The sequence below is a fragment of the Pieris rapae genome, chromosome 11 (assembly GCF_905147795.1).
Source record: "Pieris rapae chromosome 11, ilPieRapa1.1, whole genome shotgun sequence".
Lineage (NCBI taxonomy): Eukaryota > Metazoa > Arthropoda > Insecta > Lepidoptera > Pieridae > Pieris > Pieris rapae.
In genome coordinates this window covers 34,414-57,764 of record NC_059519.1, presented here as the reverse complement: position 1 = coordinate 57,764, position 23,351 = coordinate 34,414, and the positions used below count along the sequence as shown (strand labels likewise).

General features: G+C 33.2%; 1 protein-coding gene across 2 annotated transcripts; it reads right to left on the bottom strand.

Moving 5' to 3' along the window:
- Window positions 1-2,884: 2,884 nt before the first annotated feature.
- On the bottom strand, window positions 2,885-12,156 carry LOC110991599 (G-protein coupled receptor dmsr-1). Of its 2 annotated transcripts, XR_002600134.2 has the most exons (6): window positions 11,981-12,156; window positions 7,387-8,246; window positions 6,892-7,075; window positions 4,855-5,021; window positions 3,661-3,735; window positions 2,885-3,342 (listed from the first exon to the last, which is right to left on the bottom strand). XR_002600134.2 is itself a non-coding variant. In XM_022257030.2 (5 exons), exons 2-5 carry the CDS (start codon window positions 8,146-8,148, stop codon window positions 3,331-3,333), a joined length of 1,125 nt encoding a protein of 374 aa, XP_022112722.1. In that variant the 5' UTR covers window positions 8,149-8,246; window positions 11,981-12,156; the 3' UTR covers window positions 2,885-3,330. The 2 variants fall into 2 exon arrangements, 1 of the variants encoding a protein (XP_022112722.1); XM_022257030.2 differs by lacking the exon at window positions 3,661-3,735.
- Window positions 12,157-23,351: the final 11,195 nt, after the last annotated feature.

The window sequence follows — 23,351 nt, the reverse complement described above, 5'->3', positions numbered from 1 at the left end:
TGAAAAATAGAGATAAAGGTCCTAAAAATATGAGCGATGGCTCATTCGATTCAGAATCACCTCTAGAAAAATGTTTTTTGAAGGACTTTGATGCAGGTAAAAAAATTAAATTGTTATTAACAAAATAAAATGAAAAAAAAAATGATATTTCGTTTTATGTTAATAACTCGAAAAATATTAACATTTAAGCAATTTTGAAGCTCGTTAAAGAGGAGGAAATTTCCAATAAAAAAGTCCTAGCTCCCAGAATTCTATCTCCATTATTTATAATTTTAATTAGACATGCGCTCGCCGCCGCTAGAGTGTTCAGCAATAAAAATTATTTATTTATAACATAAAATGTGATTTTAAAAAATTTGAAAAATCTAGTATCTTCTTAACACTTGAAAGAATCGAGCCCTGAAGAAAAAAAAGTTAAATCACCATTTTTCAAAAAAATTTTTAACTGTTAACTAACCAATTTTTTCCCAATCTCCATTGGCATAAACAGTGGGACGAAAGGTATAAATAATTGGCCTATAAATTTTAAACTTCGTGAAGCCCATGTGATATATGGAAATGTACTATAGAAACATTTTTCTAGAGGTTATTCCGAATTGATTGAGTCGTTGAATTTAATTGCTCATATTTTTAGGACCTTTATTTCTATTTTACACGTTTTTAACTTGTTGACTACACTAAAGTTCAGATAGGTGACTATACTTTGAGATTCAGCATATTGTTGCAAACTTGGGTCAAGTGGTCAGTGTTTGGATTTGTTGCTCATGCCACTTCGAAACAAAAGCTTGAAAATGTTTAGGCAGGATGAGATTTTTAGTAGGTATGTAATTCATCAATAGTCTTAAACTTATTCTATAAGAAACCAAGCCTATTGCAGAGTGATGCAGATTGAGCAATGTGATTTTACGGAGATAGTCAGGTAACAAAGTAATGTTTATACGTCTAGGTAAAGTTATCTTTTATTTCTAAATACATATTGAAATTCAAAATGTATGGTATTGAAAGCATTGTTACTTTCAACATTATTTTTATTTGAAATTGTAATCTATTTTATGCACTTAATTTAATTGTATATTACGCAGAACATGAACTGATAAGGCAATCCTATCGTGCAATCGATTTGTTTACATGACTTCAAAACATCATGAACGAGATTCTTAAAAAATAATCAAGTCAAGTAAATAGTTGAATTGTCTGAACTGTCTGTGATTGTTATTGATCACAACTGAGTAGGTACATAAGAGTAGCAAAGCTATACAAAATATAAGAATTGTTGTGGTTCTATACTTTAATGCATATTGTTTCGGTTTTGTTTTTTATTAAAAAGGAATTTATAATAACAGCTTGACTGATTGTATATAAAATATCAAGACTGATAAAAACTATGATTACTATTAAGCATTATTCATCGTACAAAAACGTGTATTTTGAGTAAATTATAACCTAACATCGTAATGTTTACGAAAGTTGTTATTATTTCTTCTTAATTTATTTGTGAGGATCACGGTATCGACGAGGCGAAACCCAAAAGAAAAATATAATGACGCGTTTCTTATAAGAAACTCTCCGTTTGAAAATCTCGAACTCGTTTGTTAAAGTACTCGTAATTAATGAACTTTTCTTAAATCTTTGCTTTTCATCAAATTATATTAAGTCAGGTAATATGGTGATAGAGTACATACTTTGTTTGCATTACTGAAGGTGGTACGAAAACCGAGTAGTGATCGTCATGTATTTACTGAGTTTTCTCTGTCTGTCAGACGGACAGGCAGGCATGTCTGTACTATCGCAATAATTGAAAAAGTAACAAACCCAATTTAACAGATCATATGCCTGCTATAAAAATTCAATTTAAGGTATCTTTTTTTAATTTTTACTCTCTTATCGTATCGACATTAATATTAGAGTCATTAATATTAGCCGTCTTTCATTTGTTTGGCAAATACAAGAATTTCATATATTAATAGAAAATGTACATTCGCTAATTAATACGAATACAAGGGCGTGTCGTGTACCACACGAACTTGTTAAACGTATTAATAAAATTTCTAGTCGGTACCTAATTTAAGGCTCGGCATATTGCTATTCGCGTTATTTAAAAGTAAAATTGAAGGCGAAATACGCGAGGACATGAAGGAAGACGCGTATTATTGTTGCTTTATCTATTTCAGAATCGAGAACGTTTTCAGTTTCATTAAACATTCTGTTCGTTTGTGGATAGAGCTAATGTAATCTAAAATATACGCATCACGATACGGGTTTGGCTAATTACGTTAACATTTATTTAAAATAAATTAATGACACAAGACAAATAGCAATGTTATCGTCTATTTAACTAATTCATTCAGACTTGGGACAAAAAGATTTAAATAATGTACATTTATTTATTTATAGGTTCTAATACATTAACTTTGGCGATGTTAGGCAAATAAAAAGTTAATTACGGGAACGGGCGTCGGGCGTTGAATACTGCAATACCCACGTCTTCATGAATTTATTAATCATTATTATATTCATAGATTTTATGACTCCGCATATAATTTAAAAAGGTGGAAACGGTGCTGACAACCTTCCAATTATTTCTAGAAATTTCCCATGGGATGACGCTACCAAATATTATCGGCTTTGTCGGATACTGCTTTATGTCGTGGTAAGCAATAATATCAAAATAAGAGCCATTGATAGTTTCACGCTACCGCTTCAGTATAACCGCTGCGCTTGCTTATGTAACAGTTATGGAACGAGGCAATTTTGTCACGTTTCTGTAAAGGGTGTATTTCACACTTTTAACGCAAAAGGCATTGCGGTTTCCACTCATTATGGAACAAGAAACTAAATATTTTAAGTAATAAATAAAACATAACTTTTATAAACTTTTAGTTTATTGAATTGTACCACCTCACAATTTATTAAATAATTTAATTAAATTGTATCTCTATCAATACAAAAATAGAAATAGTAAGTAATTTACAAACGTTAACTCAGAAAATATTTACGGCTGTATTTGTTCGAATTGACCTCTCACTGATTAAAAATTACAATGGAAACTTATAGGAAATATATATATATATGATTTGGACCCTACTTATTAACTGTAGAACACTAAAATAACATTGTTACCACTACTACTTTTACATGACTAAATTTAGTTTTCGTGTCATTACCTTGAACTTATTATATAATTGATAATTGTTTACTAATTAATATAGACACAATACAAAACGATCACTCGACGCGTAATTTAAATTCGCTCTTACCCTAATTACGCATAAACATGCTTCATTTCATTGAGGAATAGAGAAATGTGCCAAGTCACCTGTCACGAAAGTTCTACGTGAACACCTGCAAAGAAACAAAAAACGTTACAGTTAATAATAATGCGACGATGATTAGTTAGGTAAAAAGGCACGACCGCCATTTTTCTTCTTTTAAATTAGCTCTCTGAAGCTTATTGTAAACGGTTTTGCGTTACGCAATAAAGCGCGGACAAGTTTCTGACTCAAATTGTTTTTTATTTAGTTGCTTATTAATTAAGAAAACCGTGCACCGAAAAAAGTGCCTGATTATATTCCGTACAAAGATTTACATATTTTTAAAAACGTTGGTATAAATCGGAGCGAAACCCGCCTGAATCAACAAATTAATATTTCTAAAACAAACCTGTAGAACTTATATAGTACTCTCCTCCACCACCCTGCCGAGGGCGGGGATTTGTCGCTAAAGAGGTCCGGTTACCTACAACAAATTTCATTCTTTTTACAATTCTCACTACAAAATATGTGATAGGATATAGCCAACGAATAAATATTTACTTTACTTTAAATATTACAAAATCTTTTTCCAACATTTCGCAATTGATGGTTTTTACACTCGATTAGACAAAACCTAAGTTGTTTACGTGAAAAGCTTAAATATCCTAAATGCTCGGATAGTGAGGTCCAGCGGTAGGTAAGGTTTAATGTTCGGAAAGGGACGCTCCTATTCCTTTTGTCTGGAAGACCGAATCCCTAATGCATGCATAATGTAAATTTAAGGAGTTGCTCGGGAGACAAGAGTAGGAGGACCAATGTAGCTTAATGACAGACACAGTAGATCCATCCATTTCATTGTAAGGACAATTTCAAAAGCAGTAAATACTTCGACTGTTACAGGAGGCAAACGGGCAGTTTTGCTATTATATGTGTATAACTTGTGTGTGTACTTCGGTATCTAATAAACATATTTCCACATTTAATTTAAATATTCATGAAATGCCAGAAAATACTTTTTGAACAGGCGTTTTCTTTTAAAAATGAATTGCCTTTATATATTCAAGAAACGTAGAAACTTACTTATAATTTCGGAAACATCTCGAGTAACCTAAGCCGCGGGTTAATTGAGCTTATGATGGATTCATTTGAAAATAACAAAAACGAAATCAATTAAATTCTAGCTAATTGAAATTGGTCAATATGGGTTTTGTATCAAAGACGCGCACTCCATCATTTCGTTTTATTCACCCGACGTTGCCACTTGAGCTCGCTTTTATAACTCCTCTTACAGTTTAATCTTACAAGATGAAGAATGCCAAAACACGACAGTAGACAGTCACTTAATTGAATATTTGTCTTAAAGCTTTATATAATAAAGTTGTAACAAAATACAACAATCGCGAAACTATTAGTGAACTTTTTTAAATTATTTACGACTTTAGTCTCAACTTTATATCACTCCAATACATATATTTCTATAAAATCGTGTGTTTAAATTCGCATATTCAAGTAGTCATGCAATTAATACTTCTAGGAATCAAGTCTAGGGTTAGACTAGACTAGGTTAGACACTAAACTCCAAAAATATATGAAAACTTTATACCTGCGTAGTTGGTTCCTGTTTAACAGCTAGTTTCGGAGAGTCTTCGGCGGTTGACAACATACGTCGAACGAGTCTTGCGAAAGTACACCTGAACTGGCGACTCATGCTGCAGTACAGCACAAAGTTCACAGATGATGTGAACAAAGCGAGGACGTCCATTAGGTCACCTAATTAAGAAAAATATTCGTCAGTGAAATACTAAATGTTATGTAGATATTTGTATTTGTAATCGTTACGCAATAGAAATATGATAACTTACGGATGCGTATATGTGAAAAGCAACCCTTTCCTTGTTAATAAAATGAAGGGTCGTAATACAGTCGAATAGTGCGGAAAATTCCCGATTATTAATTGCATTTAGTGTCGGAGCTTCCCCCGCTTTAAGAGTATTTTAGCGGGTTCTAGGTTCGGTTGCTGCGCTGACGAGCGGCTCCGAGTGTATTTTTAAAAATGCTGGCATTTGCTAATCATTATTTTCGTAACCATCCTATCTGCCAGAGGTGTAAAATGAAGTAGATCAAATTGATCATGATCGATTTCTTGGCACATCTATTTGCTTTGTTTATTGTTGAAAGAATTTAGTAAACCGCGCTAAAAGCAAACATTCTTTTAAATTTTCAAGAATACATAAACACGTCTAATTGATTAACGGAAAAGGCGTCTCCGTTGGAATTAAGCACAAGTTGTGGAAACAATATTTATAATACGACTTTAATTTGTATTTTCTCGTCGAGTCTCCAGAGTGTGGCTGAAGCCACTGCTGAGCTGAAGGGTAAAGATGGCTTTTAATGACTTTGTTTGTTTTTCACCGGCTGCGGAATAAGCAAAACAGTGGAAATCATTTTTAATAATAAAAAACACGGTTACAAAATTTTCTGGGACGTACGACCGAATTTATCTCAATATTACGAAACCTACTTTTCCCGTTTCCTATAACAACATGATAAACTCTGATAGTGGTATATGCAGATATTTTAATATGCCACAATAATCTTGAACATGTACTATTTACTTCCCTAATCCTCATGCGCTACATTGGATTCGTCTATAGTGTATGTGTGTGTCGGACGTCGGCGGAGTAAATGAGCCGAGGGATTAGGCCTTCGGACTAAAGTAACTACACGTTGCCCTCAATCCTTACGTTTCACCTAAAAGGCGTTCTTCCCTAACGGCTCTTACTCGGCTCTTATTTGGTTTAATAATATTGTCAGACCGAATGGAAACTGGAAAGTTGTTGGATATAAGAAGGCGGTGCAATTATTAAATACTGTCTAAAAGCAATCTATATATAATAATCTATTCATTTCTGAAGACATGGAAAAACTAGCCACGGTAATAAATCGAATCATCCTGCAACGAGTCAAAACTGAAAGAATAATCTAGTAAAAGCCGTGACTGACGTACTTCAACTCAACAGAAACTGTACATGTATGTGTTTACTTTATACCGACTTAAAAATACCTTAAATTTCAAATCAATCTATTTAGTTTTGCTGTTTTGAGCTTTTGCGTACATTATTGAGATAAGTAATTTTTGTGAATGTGTTTTGCTGTGAATTTTCACAGCGACATATTATAAAAAAAATTATTTCTATTGATAAAAATTACAAATTTTCAAGACGTAACACAAAAAAATGTTGATTTCAAAGAGTGTGACGGACAGGATATTGCCAGCTCATTTCGTCCGTAAAGAAATCTTGGATTTTAGAACCATAATGTTCTAGGGAAGGTATATATTATATTATTTCGTAAGACATATTATGATTAAATTGCAACTAATAGAAGATGACAACCGTGGTAAATAAGAAAGGAACAACAATGAGTTTGACAAATCGTAAAACTTTTACAGTCCTGGTCGTTATCGTGCCTGTAGTACTTTTGAGCAAACATAAATCAAATGTTTAGCAAAATTTCTCTTTCGTAACTTGAAATTATAGTCAAGAAAAAGTAGAACATCGTAGTGGAACATTTTTAGTCATTATGTACTTGGAATAAATTGGCTTAATTTTAATCAAAATTTGTAAAAACATGGCCTTACCAAACATGCTATAACAACTTTTGAAGAAGTCAGGCGCTAAAGCACTGACTAGCCCTAATAAACCCTGCGGCACTTCCGTCGAGAGAAACAGCCCTAGGACCGCAAGCAGCATTCTAGTCGTCCTGTCTGTTCGACTCGAACGCCGCCCTGCACTCGATTCTTCTGATAAAAACTGTTTTTCTGCCTGTAAAGACAACATGGTATTGGTCCAAATTCCATTATATTATTCTAATGGTTATAATATTCTTTGCGCTTAACAATTTACATTCTAAAATCTTTAGCAAGCTAAAGTGGTACCTATATACAGACTATAAATAAAATGAATAAAAACTTTTCGTTTATGAAAAAATAAGTAAAGTTTTCAAATTAGGAAAGATTACCCAACTCAAACAAGGTCCCTTAAACATTTGAAAAGTTGTAGAAGTTACCGCGGCTCGTTTGAACATCAAATCGTTTGTCTTTATTAAGTTTATTTAGCATTAAATGAATACTTGCCTCGTTGGGCCCTACGCTCGAGCGCTTCAGTAATTTCTGTCTCCTTCTGTCTGTCGTCGTTAATTTCGATATCAGACACGTACTCAGTACCGATAACGCTATACAGGGAACGAGTTTTAGTACGACACTGTAGATCCACATAATGGCCATCACCAGTTCTTTATTCTTAGACATTTCTAAAACGTAAACGGTCCGGTTTTGCGGTAACGACAAATCCTCCGCGAACTGGGAATTGTTTTTCGCGGTCACTTCGCTCGACACTATATGCATTGCGAAATAAATAGGTAAACATAGAAAGGGACAGATCACATAGGCACTCACTATGGCGATGGACGTATTTCGCTTGCTGCACCACGTTCTGTTCCTGTGGGGGTACGCGATCGCAATATATCGCCACACGGCAAGAGTAACGGCCAGCCAGATGGAAATCGTGTGAAAAGTCTGACTGAATATGGAATGAAAATAAACAAAAACGGTCCACGCATAAGTATTTTTATTTACTTGCGGCCCGATTTTGATATTCATGTGCAACACATACGGTATGTATTCCAGCATCACTAAGAGGTCTGCCACGGCTAGACCCGTGAGGATGGAGTTGGTGGCGCTGGACATCTCCCGTCGGCTCAAAACGGTGATGTTTATGGAGTTCGTCGCAGAACCGACTATGCATATTACGATGGCGATGTAGCCGTGAAGACGGCTGTACACTTTATTGAAACTCGTCGCTCCCGGCACACAATACAGGTCGGTCTCATTAGCCATTATCGAGGCCCGTCGACTTTTCTGTCTTCAGTCATTGAGATTATTGCTACTTCCCGCGTCTAAACGCGTCGGCAGTTCTTTGAAAAACATTGTCGTCCCTGAAACAAAATATTTTAAGAATGATTTGTACCAATGTAACCGACCAGAGAAAGATATAAACGACGAAGATATCTTCAATATAGAGCCAATTAGGTCAAAGCCGTTACTTAAAAAATATTTTAAAAAGCTAAGTTAATAATAGACGCGCATGGTCCATTTCTTTTATGGGTACACAGATACCACACGAGTCTTTGGTGAACTCTTAATTCTGCAATTTAATTAAAGGATCCGCTGTCCCATCCCTTCATTTCAATTTATTATCCGAGAGGCGGCGACAGAAGATGTACATCGGCAAGCCGCAAAATTCTCGCTCCTATCGATCCGACTTCATCCCAATAATGGGCTTAGCAACGTTTTAAATTATCGATTTTAAAACGCCCAAATGTACACAACGTAATGATAACTTAACGGGTTCTAATTAAGTGTTGCCGATTTAGAAGATAGTAATTTCAGTCTAATTGACTGATTCTTACTTTATTTACTATTCAAACATTATTTTTCTTCAGTAATTTGTATAATGTTCAAAATTGTTATGATTTCTTTAACCGAGATTTAATGTCAGTGGTTTTTGGTTGTTTAACATTCATTTTACTTTTTATGCGTATAAGTTTTTTATTTTATTTCTTTCTTTCGAAACCGCGGTATTCAATTTCGTTGGTTTCGAACGCGACAACTTGTCGTACTTCTTTGTTTTTTTTTAATAATTAATTATTAGCTAATTCTCCCTTATTTGCAAAACCCAGTGCCTACTATATGCAAATCCAGCTAGGTTTTGTGTCACGACGCGCGTATAGTGTTTACTGTGACAAAAAGTTTATTTTTACTTACGTAGAGGTCAAGATTTGAAAGTTTTAACTTGAGTATTTGGATGGCGTCACAATAAGTTGAAGTTAACGCGTATGAAGCATTAATACCTGTTTACCTATATATATATTATCATTAACATTGTCTTTGTCGGGCAACCATTACGATGATAAAATTGTATTTCTCAAAGTCTAAAGAATAGAATACATGTAGGCATTTTAATGTATCTACTGCGTTATCGAGTACATTCATATAAAGAAGCAAAAATTGTCCCGTTAAAGCACAAATTGTGTTAGTCCTGAGTCCAAATACATTACACATACAACGCAAATTTATTTGCATGTTACTTATTATTGCACATATACACGTGAGAATCTCATGGACCTGCGTAGATAAAATAAAACGACGGATCGTTCGATGACACTTGGCTAGGTACGAAACAAAACAAGGTCTGCATAAATCATCTTCATGAAAACCAACGGGTAGGTACACGGGTGTGCAAAATATATATATAAATAACAATAACAATAATTCGACAGCACAGGCAAGAATCGCAATATAGCGTAATATTATGTTGGAGACAGTTTCATAAAGAAGCTAGTACAATCGTATAAAAAATGCGATATTTTATAAGTATTTATAATTGTTTTTTTTTGTATTTATTGTTCATAATAAATTAGAGAAGTGTTTAGCGTAAACGTGATTGGTAGAAGGCTTACCTAACCTAACCACTTATTTAAAAATTAAATTGGGTTTTAATAAAGTCCGCTATATAAATTTTCTTAAAAAATATTATATTATATTAATTTGCCTAAAAGGAGCCAAAATCCAGATAAAGACGAGGTCCGACTTAAAAGAGGTTTAACAAAACATTTCCTTAGGATTGTTGGCTCGAGGATTTAAAGCTTACTCATTTTTATCACCGTTAAATACATTCAAAATTTACATTTTTATATTTAACACTTAAGTATATGATCTTATATTAAAATCTTTTGGTTCATCACGATGTCACCGAACCCAAAAGAACAACCTAAACAATGAACACTTCGATAATGATCTGTTTTCTTTTAAAACCATAAAATTATTTGCAATTAATAATACTTCTTACTTCTACATAATTAGAACAAAATACATTATTGATATTATGTAATGCTTAAGTTATTCAAATCCAGGACTATCCAGGATAACTGATTTAACAACAAATACTTAAAGCATTGAAGATCACTACTTACCGATATAGGCATTTAAAAGTTTCACATTTACAAAGTTACAAGATCAACCACATAATTTGGACATTAACAAATTGCGCAATGCGAAGGACGGCGGGCAGTTAATAGCTATTTTAGTTGTTTATGTACCGAATAAAAGTCATGTATATCTAGTATGTACAAGTAGGATAATATATTCAAGATATTTCTACCTACTTGTGTACCAAATTTGTTTAAACGAATAGGTTTCAACAGATGCGTAAATTGTGTTTTGAATCGGCGGTAATTTGTAAAAAAGTTTTGAAACAAGAAATTTGAATGAATAATATTATATTGATATAAAGCTCAGAGGGTGAGAGTCCGTAATCAAGTTATCAGTGTTCCCATCACTGATAACTTGATTAAGCTTGCTGCGAAGACAAGGGATTATCGAAATATCAATGAGGGTAAAAGAGGATCTTTTCATGCTCATTACACCGTAATAAAGAAACATTTGAAACTCGCAGACGCCGAATTAGCGACTCTAACTTCTTACAATCGAGGCAAACGGTTTTAATTCTTATACATAAACTACTGCTCTAATTATTGTCCGACGAATTTACGGATAGTATTCGTCGATGTGCTTCATAACGTGGCAGTGACTTCTTACTTCTCAAAACAACGTAGCAAGTCATGCTATTAAATGTTTTTTGTATAGAGCCTATCCTACTACTACTTATATTTATATATTTTAATATATAAATATAAGTTAGTAGTCGACTGTGCTAAACCATAATATTCAAGTACGTGATCGAGATTGTGAAATCAGTCTTGACATTTCCCATATGCAGGTACAAATCTATCCAGACTGATTGTTTCATACATATTAATGAAATGGGTGATGTATTGTGCTCGTACTCAATATCCCTCGTTGATACAATTGTTGGGTGTATTTATAACAGTTCGATTTTAATAGAAATGATTGTTTTATTCTGCCTCTTGACACGACACATGGTACTATCATTGATGATTTATTAATGCTTAAGTCACCAAACTATCATAAAAGTAGTAAGTATTAGACTCATTTTATAAACAAAAAACTTATAATAAAAATATTATCATGATTCAATTCGATAACTCTGAGTTGCTTGCTTATGCCTCGCAATATTTTCCTTCTCAACGAAGAATATTGATTACTTTTGAAGTGGTGCCAAAACATAAATCCAACCTATTTCAATAACTTCTCCTTCGACGTATTTAATAAAGGCGACTTTGTTTGATGTGTGGTTATTGACAGGGATTGATTTACCAAGATAAATAGATAGTGTTCGCAGAAACTGTTGATAAAACCTAATAAGATTATTATAGCTTTTCACATTTAACTTGTGCGTCAGTTACTACATAAGTAAACAAAACCTTTATAGTTTTGTATGTAAGTATTGTTTTAAAGTGTAATTACATTATTTAGTATTGTAAAATTAAAACGCAGTAGTAGAAGTAGCACTAGACCTTGATTTTTAAATAGGTCAATTCATGAATTTATCAATAGTGTGAAAACCCATACAAATCTAGTGTTTAGTAAATAAAGCTAGGGATGAAGATTTTTGGATTTATTAAGATTTTTTTACATGCATATAATATAAAGTCAACGCAAGAGATAAATAATTTTCATAAAAATATACGAGTACCTTTTAACAGTACAATGACAGAAAGCACTTTAAATTGTTAGAGCCGCGACTTACCTCTCGTACAATGGGTAACGAGTTATTCCATTTTCCTTAAATATTTCCTTTAAATAGTTCAACATTTGAATTCCGTTTCAATAAAAGATGTTAAATTAAAGTGCATAACTTTAAAGCAATACTTTTAAGCGCGACTGAATTATTCTAACAGAAACGTGCGATACGAGCGACGACTGAGGTCGCACTGAGTCCGGAGTCGCTACATACAGACTACTCGCCTCCGGCCTCACGCGTGGGTTACACTGAATTTTCATTCGGGTCACAAATCTTGTATGTCATAGCATTTGATAACTTCTTATACTAACATTGAATACCATTAATACTTGTCTTAGCACTAAATCTCTTTTAATATACTGAACATATTAATTTAGTTACTAATTGAAATCTACCAGTTCTAAGTAAAGTCTCGTAAGAAGCTCGATAAGCACATGTAGCCTGAGGCAATTTGCATGTCGACGTAACTTCAAAGAATGTTAGGGTAGCTTATCAAAGACCGTTTCGCTCTCCCCAGAATACCAATTTAGAAATAAGATGATATGATATTATCATTTAAACAATATTTAAAAATGTAAAGAGAAATTAATCGATTGAAGATTCATTCCTAAACGAAATAAAAGGAAGATTTAATTTTTAAAGACACAGAGCAGCTGCTTGTCCCTTCACTTTAAACCACGGAATAAACTGGGTTTATAATTCGTGACGGCGCAGTACTGTAATGTCAAAGGCAGTAAGACACGGGCTGTTTGGCATTCCGCTTCCGTGATTAGGGCCATAAACACTAATGTAAGTGGATTGCTTCTGTCTGCGCTGTGTTACAGCTTTAACTTTAGCTTGATGAAAAACCTTTCCACTTTCAATAACCATGATATAGATGTATGACAAGTTCTGTTTTCAATTCGGTTCTGGTGTAAATTATGTTAAAAACAATTGTAATGATGGTAATATATTTTGTTTCAACCTGAGGCCAACTTGATATTTTCTCGAACAATAATCTTCCACTTTTTGGAAAAGGTACGTTACGTTACGTTCAAACGTTTGTGTCTCCCAAATGCCTTCCAGCCATTCAGTTATTATGAGATAACTATTTCACGGTACAGTCTATAGTTAAGCACTGTGAAGTAGTGTATTCGTTCATTATTACTTATTAGTTTACTTTACTGGACGTAACTGCTCCGAATAATATGTCCCTGATATATTATTATTAATATAGTAAAATGTAGCTTCGGTATGACACATAAGTTATTTATATTGAACATCGCAATATCAACGTTTGGAGAACACTCGTTGATTTAATTAAAAAGATTAATATAGTTGCGCTGGATGATTTAATTAAAAATTAGAAAAGTTGTCTGTTTTAAAGGAATGTAACGATGTAGTATGTTATGTATGTGGTCAGCTTTTTTCTTTTCGGCATACTTTGGCGATAAACATAAAATGGGTTTATTTGATGATCTTTCGATAAATTTCGTGACGTTCAACGGATATAAAGGTTCGATTGAGTCTAGTACCCGAGGCTTATTTTTAATTAAGGTAAAATAAAATATAACTGTATGGCCTTAATTAAAATATAATCATTTACGGAATATATTTTTATCAAAACCTTTATCGGTGTTTTGGTTTTAATATTATTCAACGACGCTTGAAGATAAGTAAAAGTGTGACTCGAGAGCTGAATATTTGAAGGGTTATTAGAAACAGTGAATTTATCGAACTTGCAAAGAAAGAGGAAAAGAGAAGAAGAACCTTCCTGTTGCACGGAATAGGAAATAATAAAAGCGCTAGATCACGTCTAAACATTATATTATAAATAAATATAGTATATGAAATATATATACTATACTTATTTATAAAATAATGGCAATCGTAAATGCAGTGGGAATTATCAATCTTAGGGGTAAATATAATATCCTCTGTTAGAAACTTGGGCATTACCTTGGATACAACCCTTTCTTAGCAAATTAACGAACTGTTTATCTTTTCTTCTTCTGATGTGATCAGAATCCCTACTATAATTTCTCTTGCAAGAGAATGATCTCTTTTACTTTCTATTCTTGATTATGCAGATGTGTGTTAACCAGATTTAACTGAGTTGCAGCTTGATAAGTTAGAGCGCTTAGAAAATGTTTGCATCAGATCCATATTTGGACTTCGTTAATTTGTCGTAAATGTTTGTGTATCTGTAGTTGTATAAGTAGTGGCCAAGTCAAGAACTTTTACGTTTGCCATCATACAAAGTTATTATATTATATTAAATTATTTAATTATTGAAAATATGTAGTTACATAAAACCTTGATGGTGACAAAATATTGAAATAAAATCATTATGCTCCTCTTTTCGAAAACACTCTACTTAAAGACACAGCCAGAACGACGTTCAGTTTCGCGGTCACTTCGAGGGAAAGGCTAAATTAGCCTCCAAAAAGCTTGGTGTGCTCAGCAAGGCGAGACGGTTCTTCACTCTAGACCACCGCTTACAACTATATAATTTTAAAAGGCCGGCAACGTACTCGCGAGCCCTCTGTCATCGAGAGTGTCCATGGGCGGCGGTATCACTTAACATCAGGTGAGCCTCCTGCCCGTTTGCCCCCTGTTCTATAAAAAAAAGAAAAAGACAAGTTTTTACATTTCTCTTTATAAATATTATTATTTATATTGTTTCCTTAGATTTTATTTTATTTTATTTTAGTTATGTTACATCTTATGTGGAGTTTCTTTTTGTTAATTAATTATGTACTTCTTGTACTTTACCTTCCGTAGGTGTTTCGTTTTTTATTACTATGTTAGGGTAGGCTGGAAGAAATCGCTTGTTGCTAACAATAAGGCCGCCCGTTGCCTAACGAAATATGTAGCCGGCTTATTTGTTATTTTATTTTTAATTTTATAATTATGTATATTATGGTAACGAAGTGTAAATAATTAAATAAATAAATATATATCTACCGCTTACTTCATTTCAATTTTTTATTCTTGTTTATTCTTTTGAAAATGACTGAGCCGGTAAATAAAAATCTTTAACTTCTACACTTAGAAGTGGTGGCGTACATCGACCCACCTTGCAATAATAATTTAAAATTGCGCTTGGTATAAATTGCGCTTGCGCAATGACGTATCAATTCTCTTATATCCAAAATTATATCTTAAAACTGTAAGTAATGTATTTTCTGACATAATATTCGTTTTATTCGACGTCATGGCTGTGATCCGGACCTACGATTTAATAACGACCCCAGGTTATCACTGATGTAATGAATACCAAACATTTATTTTCATATTATACGTACTACATAAGAACAACGCTCGATAACGACGGTAATTGCGCGTCCCTTAACCTTCGCTTATATAAGGAATTAGCATTGCAGTGATTTATAGAGATACATCCAGTGCCGGTTCTAACACTACCAGCGTCATGGGCGAGATTTATACGGCGCCCCTAACTGCAATTCAAACCCTGAAAAAAGGAAAAAGATATAATCAAATTACCATTTATATTAAAAAAAACTAATAAAATTTGACTTTTTTCGGTTTGACGGTTTTCAGCAAATTCATTCTCAATTGACAAAGTTGCCAAGTTTGTCAATCGGGATCACAATCGATATTGTCGATCGCAGATAGATTTTTATCAGCTTAAGTTTAGAAAAACTCCTCTCCCCACTAGCAACCGTTAAAAGTATAGTTAATAATATGCGCATTGTTATCCATACATTTGGATACAGTTCTTGTAAGTTGCGATCTTTGATAAAATTTAAAACAAAAACAGGGGTAACCACATTCTGATCAGGCAAAAAAGATTTCAGACCTATGAGTTCATCACACAACATACGCCCATCTATATCTTATTTAGAGTCTACAATTAATTTCAATTGGAAATCACCACAGAGTTTGACAAGGTCTGGTTTTTCCGGAATCTGTTTTATATTGTACAAAGAAGACCAATATTCCGAGTACTCGTTTAACTGTTAAAATCTTTCATTGACATTGAAAAGTTCAATCTCATTTTTTTGTCCGGAGAAGGTATAGGTTCATCGCGGGCAGTTTTACCAGCTTGACGCTTAACATTTTTTTTTAACATATCGAATTCTTGTCGTGGGTCTAAACACAGGTTTAATTTCCAGTTCTTCAGCCAGTTCCTTCGCCGTTAAAATGGCGCTTTTGAAGCCTGTATTATAATATATATTCTTCCAAGAAAGTGCACCATTTTTTCAACAGTTCTGTGCATTCACCGAGATCTGTGTCTTGACATTGGCGATATTTACTAACGATATTAATTTGAAAAATATCGTTAGTCAATACCAACACCAAACGAGCAATGGCACCATGAAGCTAAAATCTTTTAGCTGTTCGGCCAGAGTAGTAGCCTCATGAGAGACTTGAACATCAGTTTTCTATATATATATATATATAATGAAAATGGTCTTCGTTTAAGGCTCAATCACTGATCGTATCGACATGAAACTATCACCATTCGATGCGAAATTTCTAGATGGTTTATGGCTATTATTTATTTCGAATTCTAACGTTCCTTCATTTTTTTATTGCTGTTTTACTTTTATGAAAATTTATCCCGCTAATTGCAAGCGTTTACTCTTGATTCTTTTGTTTTCATGGATTTCAACGGAGTTTACTAAACTGATAATGTTCTTTTACATTCAGCTAAGCTCAAGTTTGTAAGCTCTACTTACAAACTTCCACGCATCCACCCACCAACTCCCACGCACCCCTGCACACCCATTCTCATTTTTTGATAAAAATAAAATGCCATATCTATGATCGAGTATCAATTGAGAACGGCTGGACCGATTGGGTTAATTTTTTGTTATTGTCTTCAGAATTGTCAGGAGAATGTTTATATGTAATGTACATGTAATTAGAAAATTTTAAAAAAGTCTGCTAAAACGTTAAAAATTTCGATGATAATCGAAGTATTCCAATTTCTATAGTTACTCATCACGAAATCTCGGATTCAAAGAAATTCATCCCCCAAAGGGGATTGCGGGGGCGTTAACAATGAACAAAGAAGAATAAAAAAGTCTGCTAAAACGTAAAAAATTTCGATGATAATCGAAGTATTCCAATTTCTATAGTTACTCATCACGAAATCTCGGATTTAAAGAAATTCATCTCCCAAAGGGGATTGCGGGGGCGTTAACAATGAACAATTCCCGTTTTTAAACTATAGCTCCTTTAAATTCCAAATTTGGTAGGAATTTTCTGTAAGAGATGTAGAAATAGTCTATGAACGAATTTTATGGTAGCTCACCCCACAGGGGGTTGCGGGGGTGGTTTAACAATGAAATTTTTTATTTTTTAAGCCGTAGCTCCCACAGACTTCAAATTTAGCTAGAGTCGTCTATATGTGATGCAGAAATGATTTAAGAGCGGATTTTACAACAACCCACCGCCGAAAAAGATTGCGGTAGTGGGTGTTAAAATGTGAAATTTCTATTTCCAAACTGTAACCTCTATAGACTTTAAATTTGGTAGTAATCTTTTATTTGTCATGCAGAAATCATCTCAAATAGGATTTTACGAAATTCTATTTCCAATAAGGATTGCGGGGGTGGGTGTGAGAATTAAGAAAAAGTTAAATTTATGTTTCCAAACTGTAATTTCTACAGTCTCCAAATAATTATTTTTTTACTGTTTAAATGAAAAAGTCAATTGTTTTTATTTTTTATTTTATTAATTTCATTTGTTTTTATATAACCTAATTAATTTTATGATAAAACGTCAGTTCATAAGCGGTTGAGAAGTGAAATAAAAATGTCAGACAGAGAAAGTATTGAAAATTTATGTTTGTGTGCTGACTATGTGTTTGGTTCAAAAAACTGGTCTCATGAGATAAAAGCTCAAACTTTAGGTAAGTAATGATTTGTAAAATATATTGATATATAATTAAATTGTAAATTACAAATTTTTATTAATAATTCGACATTAACTATCAAAAGAATCAAGAAAGTCTTATATTGGATGTTTCACAACAGTCCGAATCGCTTTAAGTGACAGAAGATTCCATGAAGGGATTGGTTGCTTTGAAGAATACGATAATATAAGTGAATTTTCCTTTGCAGAGATTAGAGAGGTGAATGTGCATAAGAAATAAAATAAAGTGATGATAAAGTTTAAGAGTTAATTATGAATGTAATTAAATTAAAAATATTTTTAAAAAATTAAATAATTATTTTAATTTATCTAGAAATCGTTAATTGACGGAATTTACAACGCTTTATTATACTTTCAAGAAATACGAACTTACTTTGAGAGAAAAGAACAAGAACGAATGATGCGTTTGGTTAAACAGGCTAAACAACAGCAGGAGTGGAAATTAAAAAGTAATATTCTATTTGTTGATTGAGATACTTATATAAAACATAACAAATAAATTTAATTTGAATACAAGCCCATCAGATGAAAAAAACATCGCGACGGAAACAACTGAGATAGAAGACGAAGAAGTCATAGAAGGAAGAGTAGGTGAAAAAGTGGATAAGGAGAAGAACGAAGGAACAAGGCAAAAAGGAGAAGATTGAAAAAATAAAGGAATAACAAAGATTAAAAAATAAAGAAGAAAGTTAGAAAATGTCCAGAAAATAATATTATTGATCTACATTGACGTACATTTAGCTCTAAATTTCGGTTCATTTTCCAGCTACCTTCTCTATTTTTAAAAAAATATTAATGTTTATTATTGTAATTGTAATAAGATTATTTAATATAAGTGCGGCAGTGATAGCTATGCGTATGATTCGGTTGATCACCCAATCTATGCAGCTTTTAGAGTGGTTAGTACTTTGATGGGTGATCTTCTTAAGAATACGATTGGCCTGCATGAACATCATTGTTGTTAGGTATAAGTTAAAGGCTCATTGATCACTACAATGCAGAATTTTAGTGATTAATGAAAATTTGCCTATCACCGATTGTACTGGCGTGAGTTTTCTCTGTGGTTTCCTCATGTCACTGTGTTCCGCTGAATAATGGGACACAGGGTAGATACGGTACAATAAAGCACATGTCGGTCCACAGCCGCAAAAAATATATACATACAAATAATTAAATAAATTTTGTTTGTCATTGATAAATAATTAATACCGTAATTAATTTATAAAAAAAAGTTTAATAATATATTAACACATAATATTTAATCTTCATCTTCATCTTCAATAATCATCTTATGGATTGCAAGAATTGGTAACTCTTCAACTATGAATTCGTTTGAGAAAGTGATTTGATCGAAGGCTATTCTAAATTTTGAGTCGGATAGAAATTGATCATTGATAGTTGGGAAGTGACAAACAAAATCCGCAGCATTTGAGATCGTCACAATCTATATTAATAATCAATTTTTTTATATAAATTCAAAATGGATGCGATTAAATTGAGAAGAACAAAATAACAAAATAAACGGTAGAACTTTGCTTAGATATTACTTGATTTTTGTTTATTCTTAAACTATGACGAAATGGAGCATTTTCAACTGCAAATAGATAATTATATGAACGCATTCCCGTTAAAATAAAAACGTAGTAATTTCTTCCTCCATAAGTTTGAAAACCATATATTTCTACTACATAACCACGAAAACTGAATCGATAAATGTAAATTTACGTAATGTGTCTATCGTTATCTATTTAATTATTTTTATACCTGTTATTTCTTCTATAAAAGTATCCGTCATTTGGATGAATAATAATAAATGAGGTCCTGATTAAGTTTACGACGTTATCATGGATATTCATCTTTCATAGGTTATATCAATCTGTCATTTAATAGATAGTCTTTTGTTTTATCATTTGTTTTCTATGGTTATGTTAGTCTGTTATTTAATCGATCGTCTTTTTTTAAAAACAAAAATAACATAATATAATTTTAAGGTTAGTTGAATGAAGAAGAAGTTTATAATCAGTTCATAAAGAAGATACGTATATTCATTATATTTTTAGTTATAATACTTATTTATCTTTTAATAAGATATATATTAATTTATCATTTGTAATAATAAGTGTATTTATAAATCGAATATTAAATATTTATAAATTGTGTAAAAATAGTGAAATTATGGCGAAAAAAAGAAAAGCTCAAATTGGCCGATCGACACGTACGATACGAAGAGACAAAAATAGTACGTTCACAACAATTTGTCGATAAAGCAATTGACGAAAATATTGTCAACAACAACGATATAAATAATGAAGAAATTAGAGAAAATAATATCAATGACAACAATAATAATAATAATGATTTATTATATCAATAAATTTTATTTTAAGTGAATTTGACTCTTCTTTGAAAAATATTGTAAATTTCAGAAAAAAAAAAAAATTAATAAAAAAAGCAAAATAAAATATAAATAAAAAAATTAAAAAAAAGCAAAAAAAAGTATGAATAAAAAAAATAAAAATGATAAATAAAATTTAATTTATTTCCTTTGAAAATTCGCCCAGCGAAGCGGGCGGGGACGGCTAGTCTGTATATAATTCTAAGTGATCGGTTAGAATTTTCCATCGATGAAACCAATGTGAACAACCTCTGAAGTACACCAAAAAATTCCGCTTCGTCAAAAATAACATCAACTCTCTCTAATTTAAACGTAAAAAAAGGATATATAATGGTTTTCTCGATGGTCGAGGATTCCCCGTGAAATTAAATGCATGCAGTGCAGTGCTCCGATTTGAATACTGCGTTCCATTCTAGTGTTGCCAACATAACGATTTTTTCGCCAAATTTACAAAGCCTATTTACGAGTAAGTAGGCTTCGCTCAATGTGCAAGAGAAAATAAAGCCGCGCCCCACCGTAACGCTGCTACTGGATACGTAAAAGACATAGTAAAAAATAAACGGATGATAAAATAAACATAATTAAAGACTAAAACTAAAGAGACATAACATTCTGTAAACCTTTATATAAATAGATTTTTTGAGGTAAATACGTGGTTAAAATTGCTTCCATAGTGGGCCAAGCAATTTTAATTAAATTAAATTACTCTATTGCATAGCTAAAGGATCAAAGAAACTATGTATGAGTTACGACACTCGGGGATTGTGACGTATCAAGGTTTCCACTTTTTTAACCTTTGACTTGTTCTACGTTTGACTCGACAGCGCACGTCAATTCGTCAATTTTTAGGAAACATTCGTGTAAAATTCTGACGGCGTTATATTAACATTGTATTGAAATAACAATATTTCTCATAACATAAAAATATACCTAATAACTGACCTTAAAATTTAATAATTAAAAAATATTATTAAAAGGAGTCTCTTTAGGCAAGGTTCCGAAGATACTGGCCGCGTTCCTCCTTTGAATAGCTAGACTAATTCTTTGTGCGAGGTAGCTGCCAGCTCTTCGTTCTCCTGTGATGTCGACTAACCTTTTTGATAATTCCCTAAAAAGCCTTAACGCGCTAGGATCCCACGGACCTAGGGTCTCGACACCGAATGGGACAAAATCATATTCAGAGCCTAGACCCTTGTATTTGCAGCCTTAGCTTTTACCGCACCAGCTCTGTTGTTGGTTCCATGAAGATGGGAAGGGGCCAGTATATCCGGATTGTTCGTATTATGGTAACATATATCGAATTTGAGTATGATCGTGGAAAGAAACAATTATTTACTAACCGAAAGAATATTTAAAGTGTATTTAGCCAAAAACGTACATTCTATATGCCTACACTGAGGCTTTATATAATATGTTAAAGTTTTTATTAAAAACAAAAGGATTCGTGTGCTAAACAAATCAAATCAGTCTATAATTTTATTGTTTGTTTGAAAATGTGTAGAAAATGTTTTGCTAAAATGACTACATTCATAACTTCTCTACATCTCTCGGTTATATATATATTACAACCATATATTATATACAATCATTTATACATTATGAAATATAAATCAGCTGAGGGATTTCAAACGGTCGGTAAAGCGTCTTATTCTCAATTGCTATATTAATGAGAAATGTAAAAATAAATTGAGACTAGAAAACTTTCACATCTTTCCAAAGAAAATGGTTTTGAATAAAAAACGTTCTGATACCTAATCATCTATAGCTGAATAGTATTTAATATTTGTAATATTGCTATTGATTCCTAAATCATTTCATTTATTAAATCTCATACCCATTTATGAGAGAAGCACGAGTGCTCGACTAAAATAAGGTTAGAATAAAAAATATACATAATATCACGTTTTATGTTATTTTAAATAAACTCATGGGATGTTCTATCTTGTTATAAATCACAACCAATTTTTATCTTTGTTATTTGGTTTATTTCTTCACAAGCAGCAGTAATATATTTATATTCTTATAGAAATGCTCAAGGAAAAAAAAACTGTGAAAACTTTCCCTGTGATCTTGTGCCGCGCATCTGATGCGACTCGGCCTTTGGTAAAAAAAATATATTAAAAAAAAAAAAAAAAAAAAAGAAAAAGAAAAAAAAATTATACAAAAGGAGAAAAAGGGAGGGGAAAAAAAAAAAAAAAAAAAAAAGGCTTATTACTAGTGTGGTGTCGAGAGAGTAACAGAGAGTCGCGAAAGCGGCAGTCGCTAGACGGGGCGCGGTGAAAAGGCCTAGCTGTTACCCGCCCTCGTCTCATAGCGAACAGTGGGCCCTGGTGGTTTTAGTGGGTATGGGGTCATCGTATTTTACGGCCTTGACCCCCACACTCCCCAACTTAACAACTTGCCCAGGCGCGGGCGCCCGTAATCGGGTTTCCCCAGGTAAAAAAAAAAAAAAAAGGTTAGGTTAGGTTAGGTTAGGTTAGGTTAGGTTAGGTTAGGTTAGGTTAGGTTAGGTTAGGTTCCCCCCCTCCGCGGACGAATTTACCCGCGGCTCCTAGGCTTGTCGTGCCGGGGGGGCTTAGTACCTGGAACGATTGCAGCAATGCCGTCGTAAAGGGGAAGCAAATAAGGAGGTATAGGCTGGCCTTCACTTCGAAGGCTAGTCTCTGGAGAGGGCATAAGCGCCCAGCGGAAAAGATTTCCGTGAGCCCTTAGCAAGCTGGAGAGATCATTTGATCTCAAAGGTGAAACTGAGGGACTTTTACTTATTCGACGTTCCCGATTGGTGTTCTTTGGAGTGTGCCGGAGGCGGCCAGGGAGGGGGTCTGCTTCATAGCGCTACTGCGTACTTGACTCTGGGCCTCATCTGCTCTCGACTCTTTCTTTTCTAAGAAACGTGCTAGATGCGGTGTAGCTACATGCCACGCGAACTTGCGGGGTGCAAACAATAATCTCGGGAGAACCAATATTAAATCTGGTGTTGTTGTTGTCTTCTTGGGCCAAAGTGCAGTGGAACGATGGATAGCCAGCGGAACCGGCAATTATTGGATATACCTTTTGGCGATATAGTCAGCGTATAGCGGCGAACGCTCGAATACT

What these genes read in the sequence shown, in the direction of transcription:
- LOC110991599 (XM_022257030.2), bottom strand. Translation starts at nt 8,148, where the DNA reads ATGGCTAATGAGACCGACCTGTATTGTGTGCCGGGAGCGACGAGTTTC. An exon ending in CGAGCGTAGGGCCCAACGAG is followed by an intron (nt 7,076 to 7,386) that starts GCAAGTATTCAT and finishes TTGTCTTTACAG; the next exon opens with GCAGAAAAACAGTTTTTATC. An exon ending in AAGTTGTTATAGCATGTTTG is followed by an intron (nt 5,022 to 6,891) that starts GTAAGGCCATGT and finishes TTTCTTAATTAG; the next exon opens with GTGACCTAATGGACGTCCTC.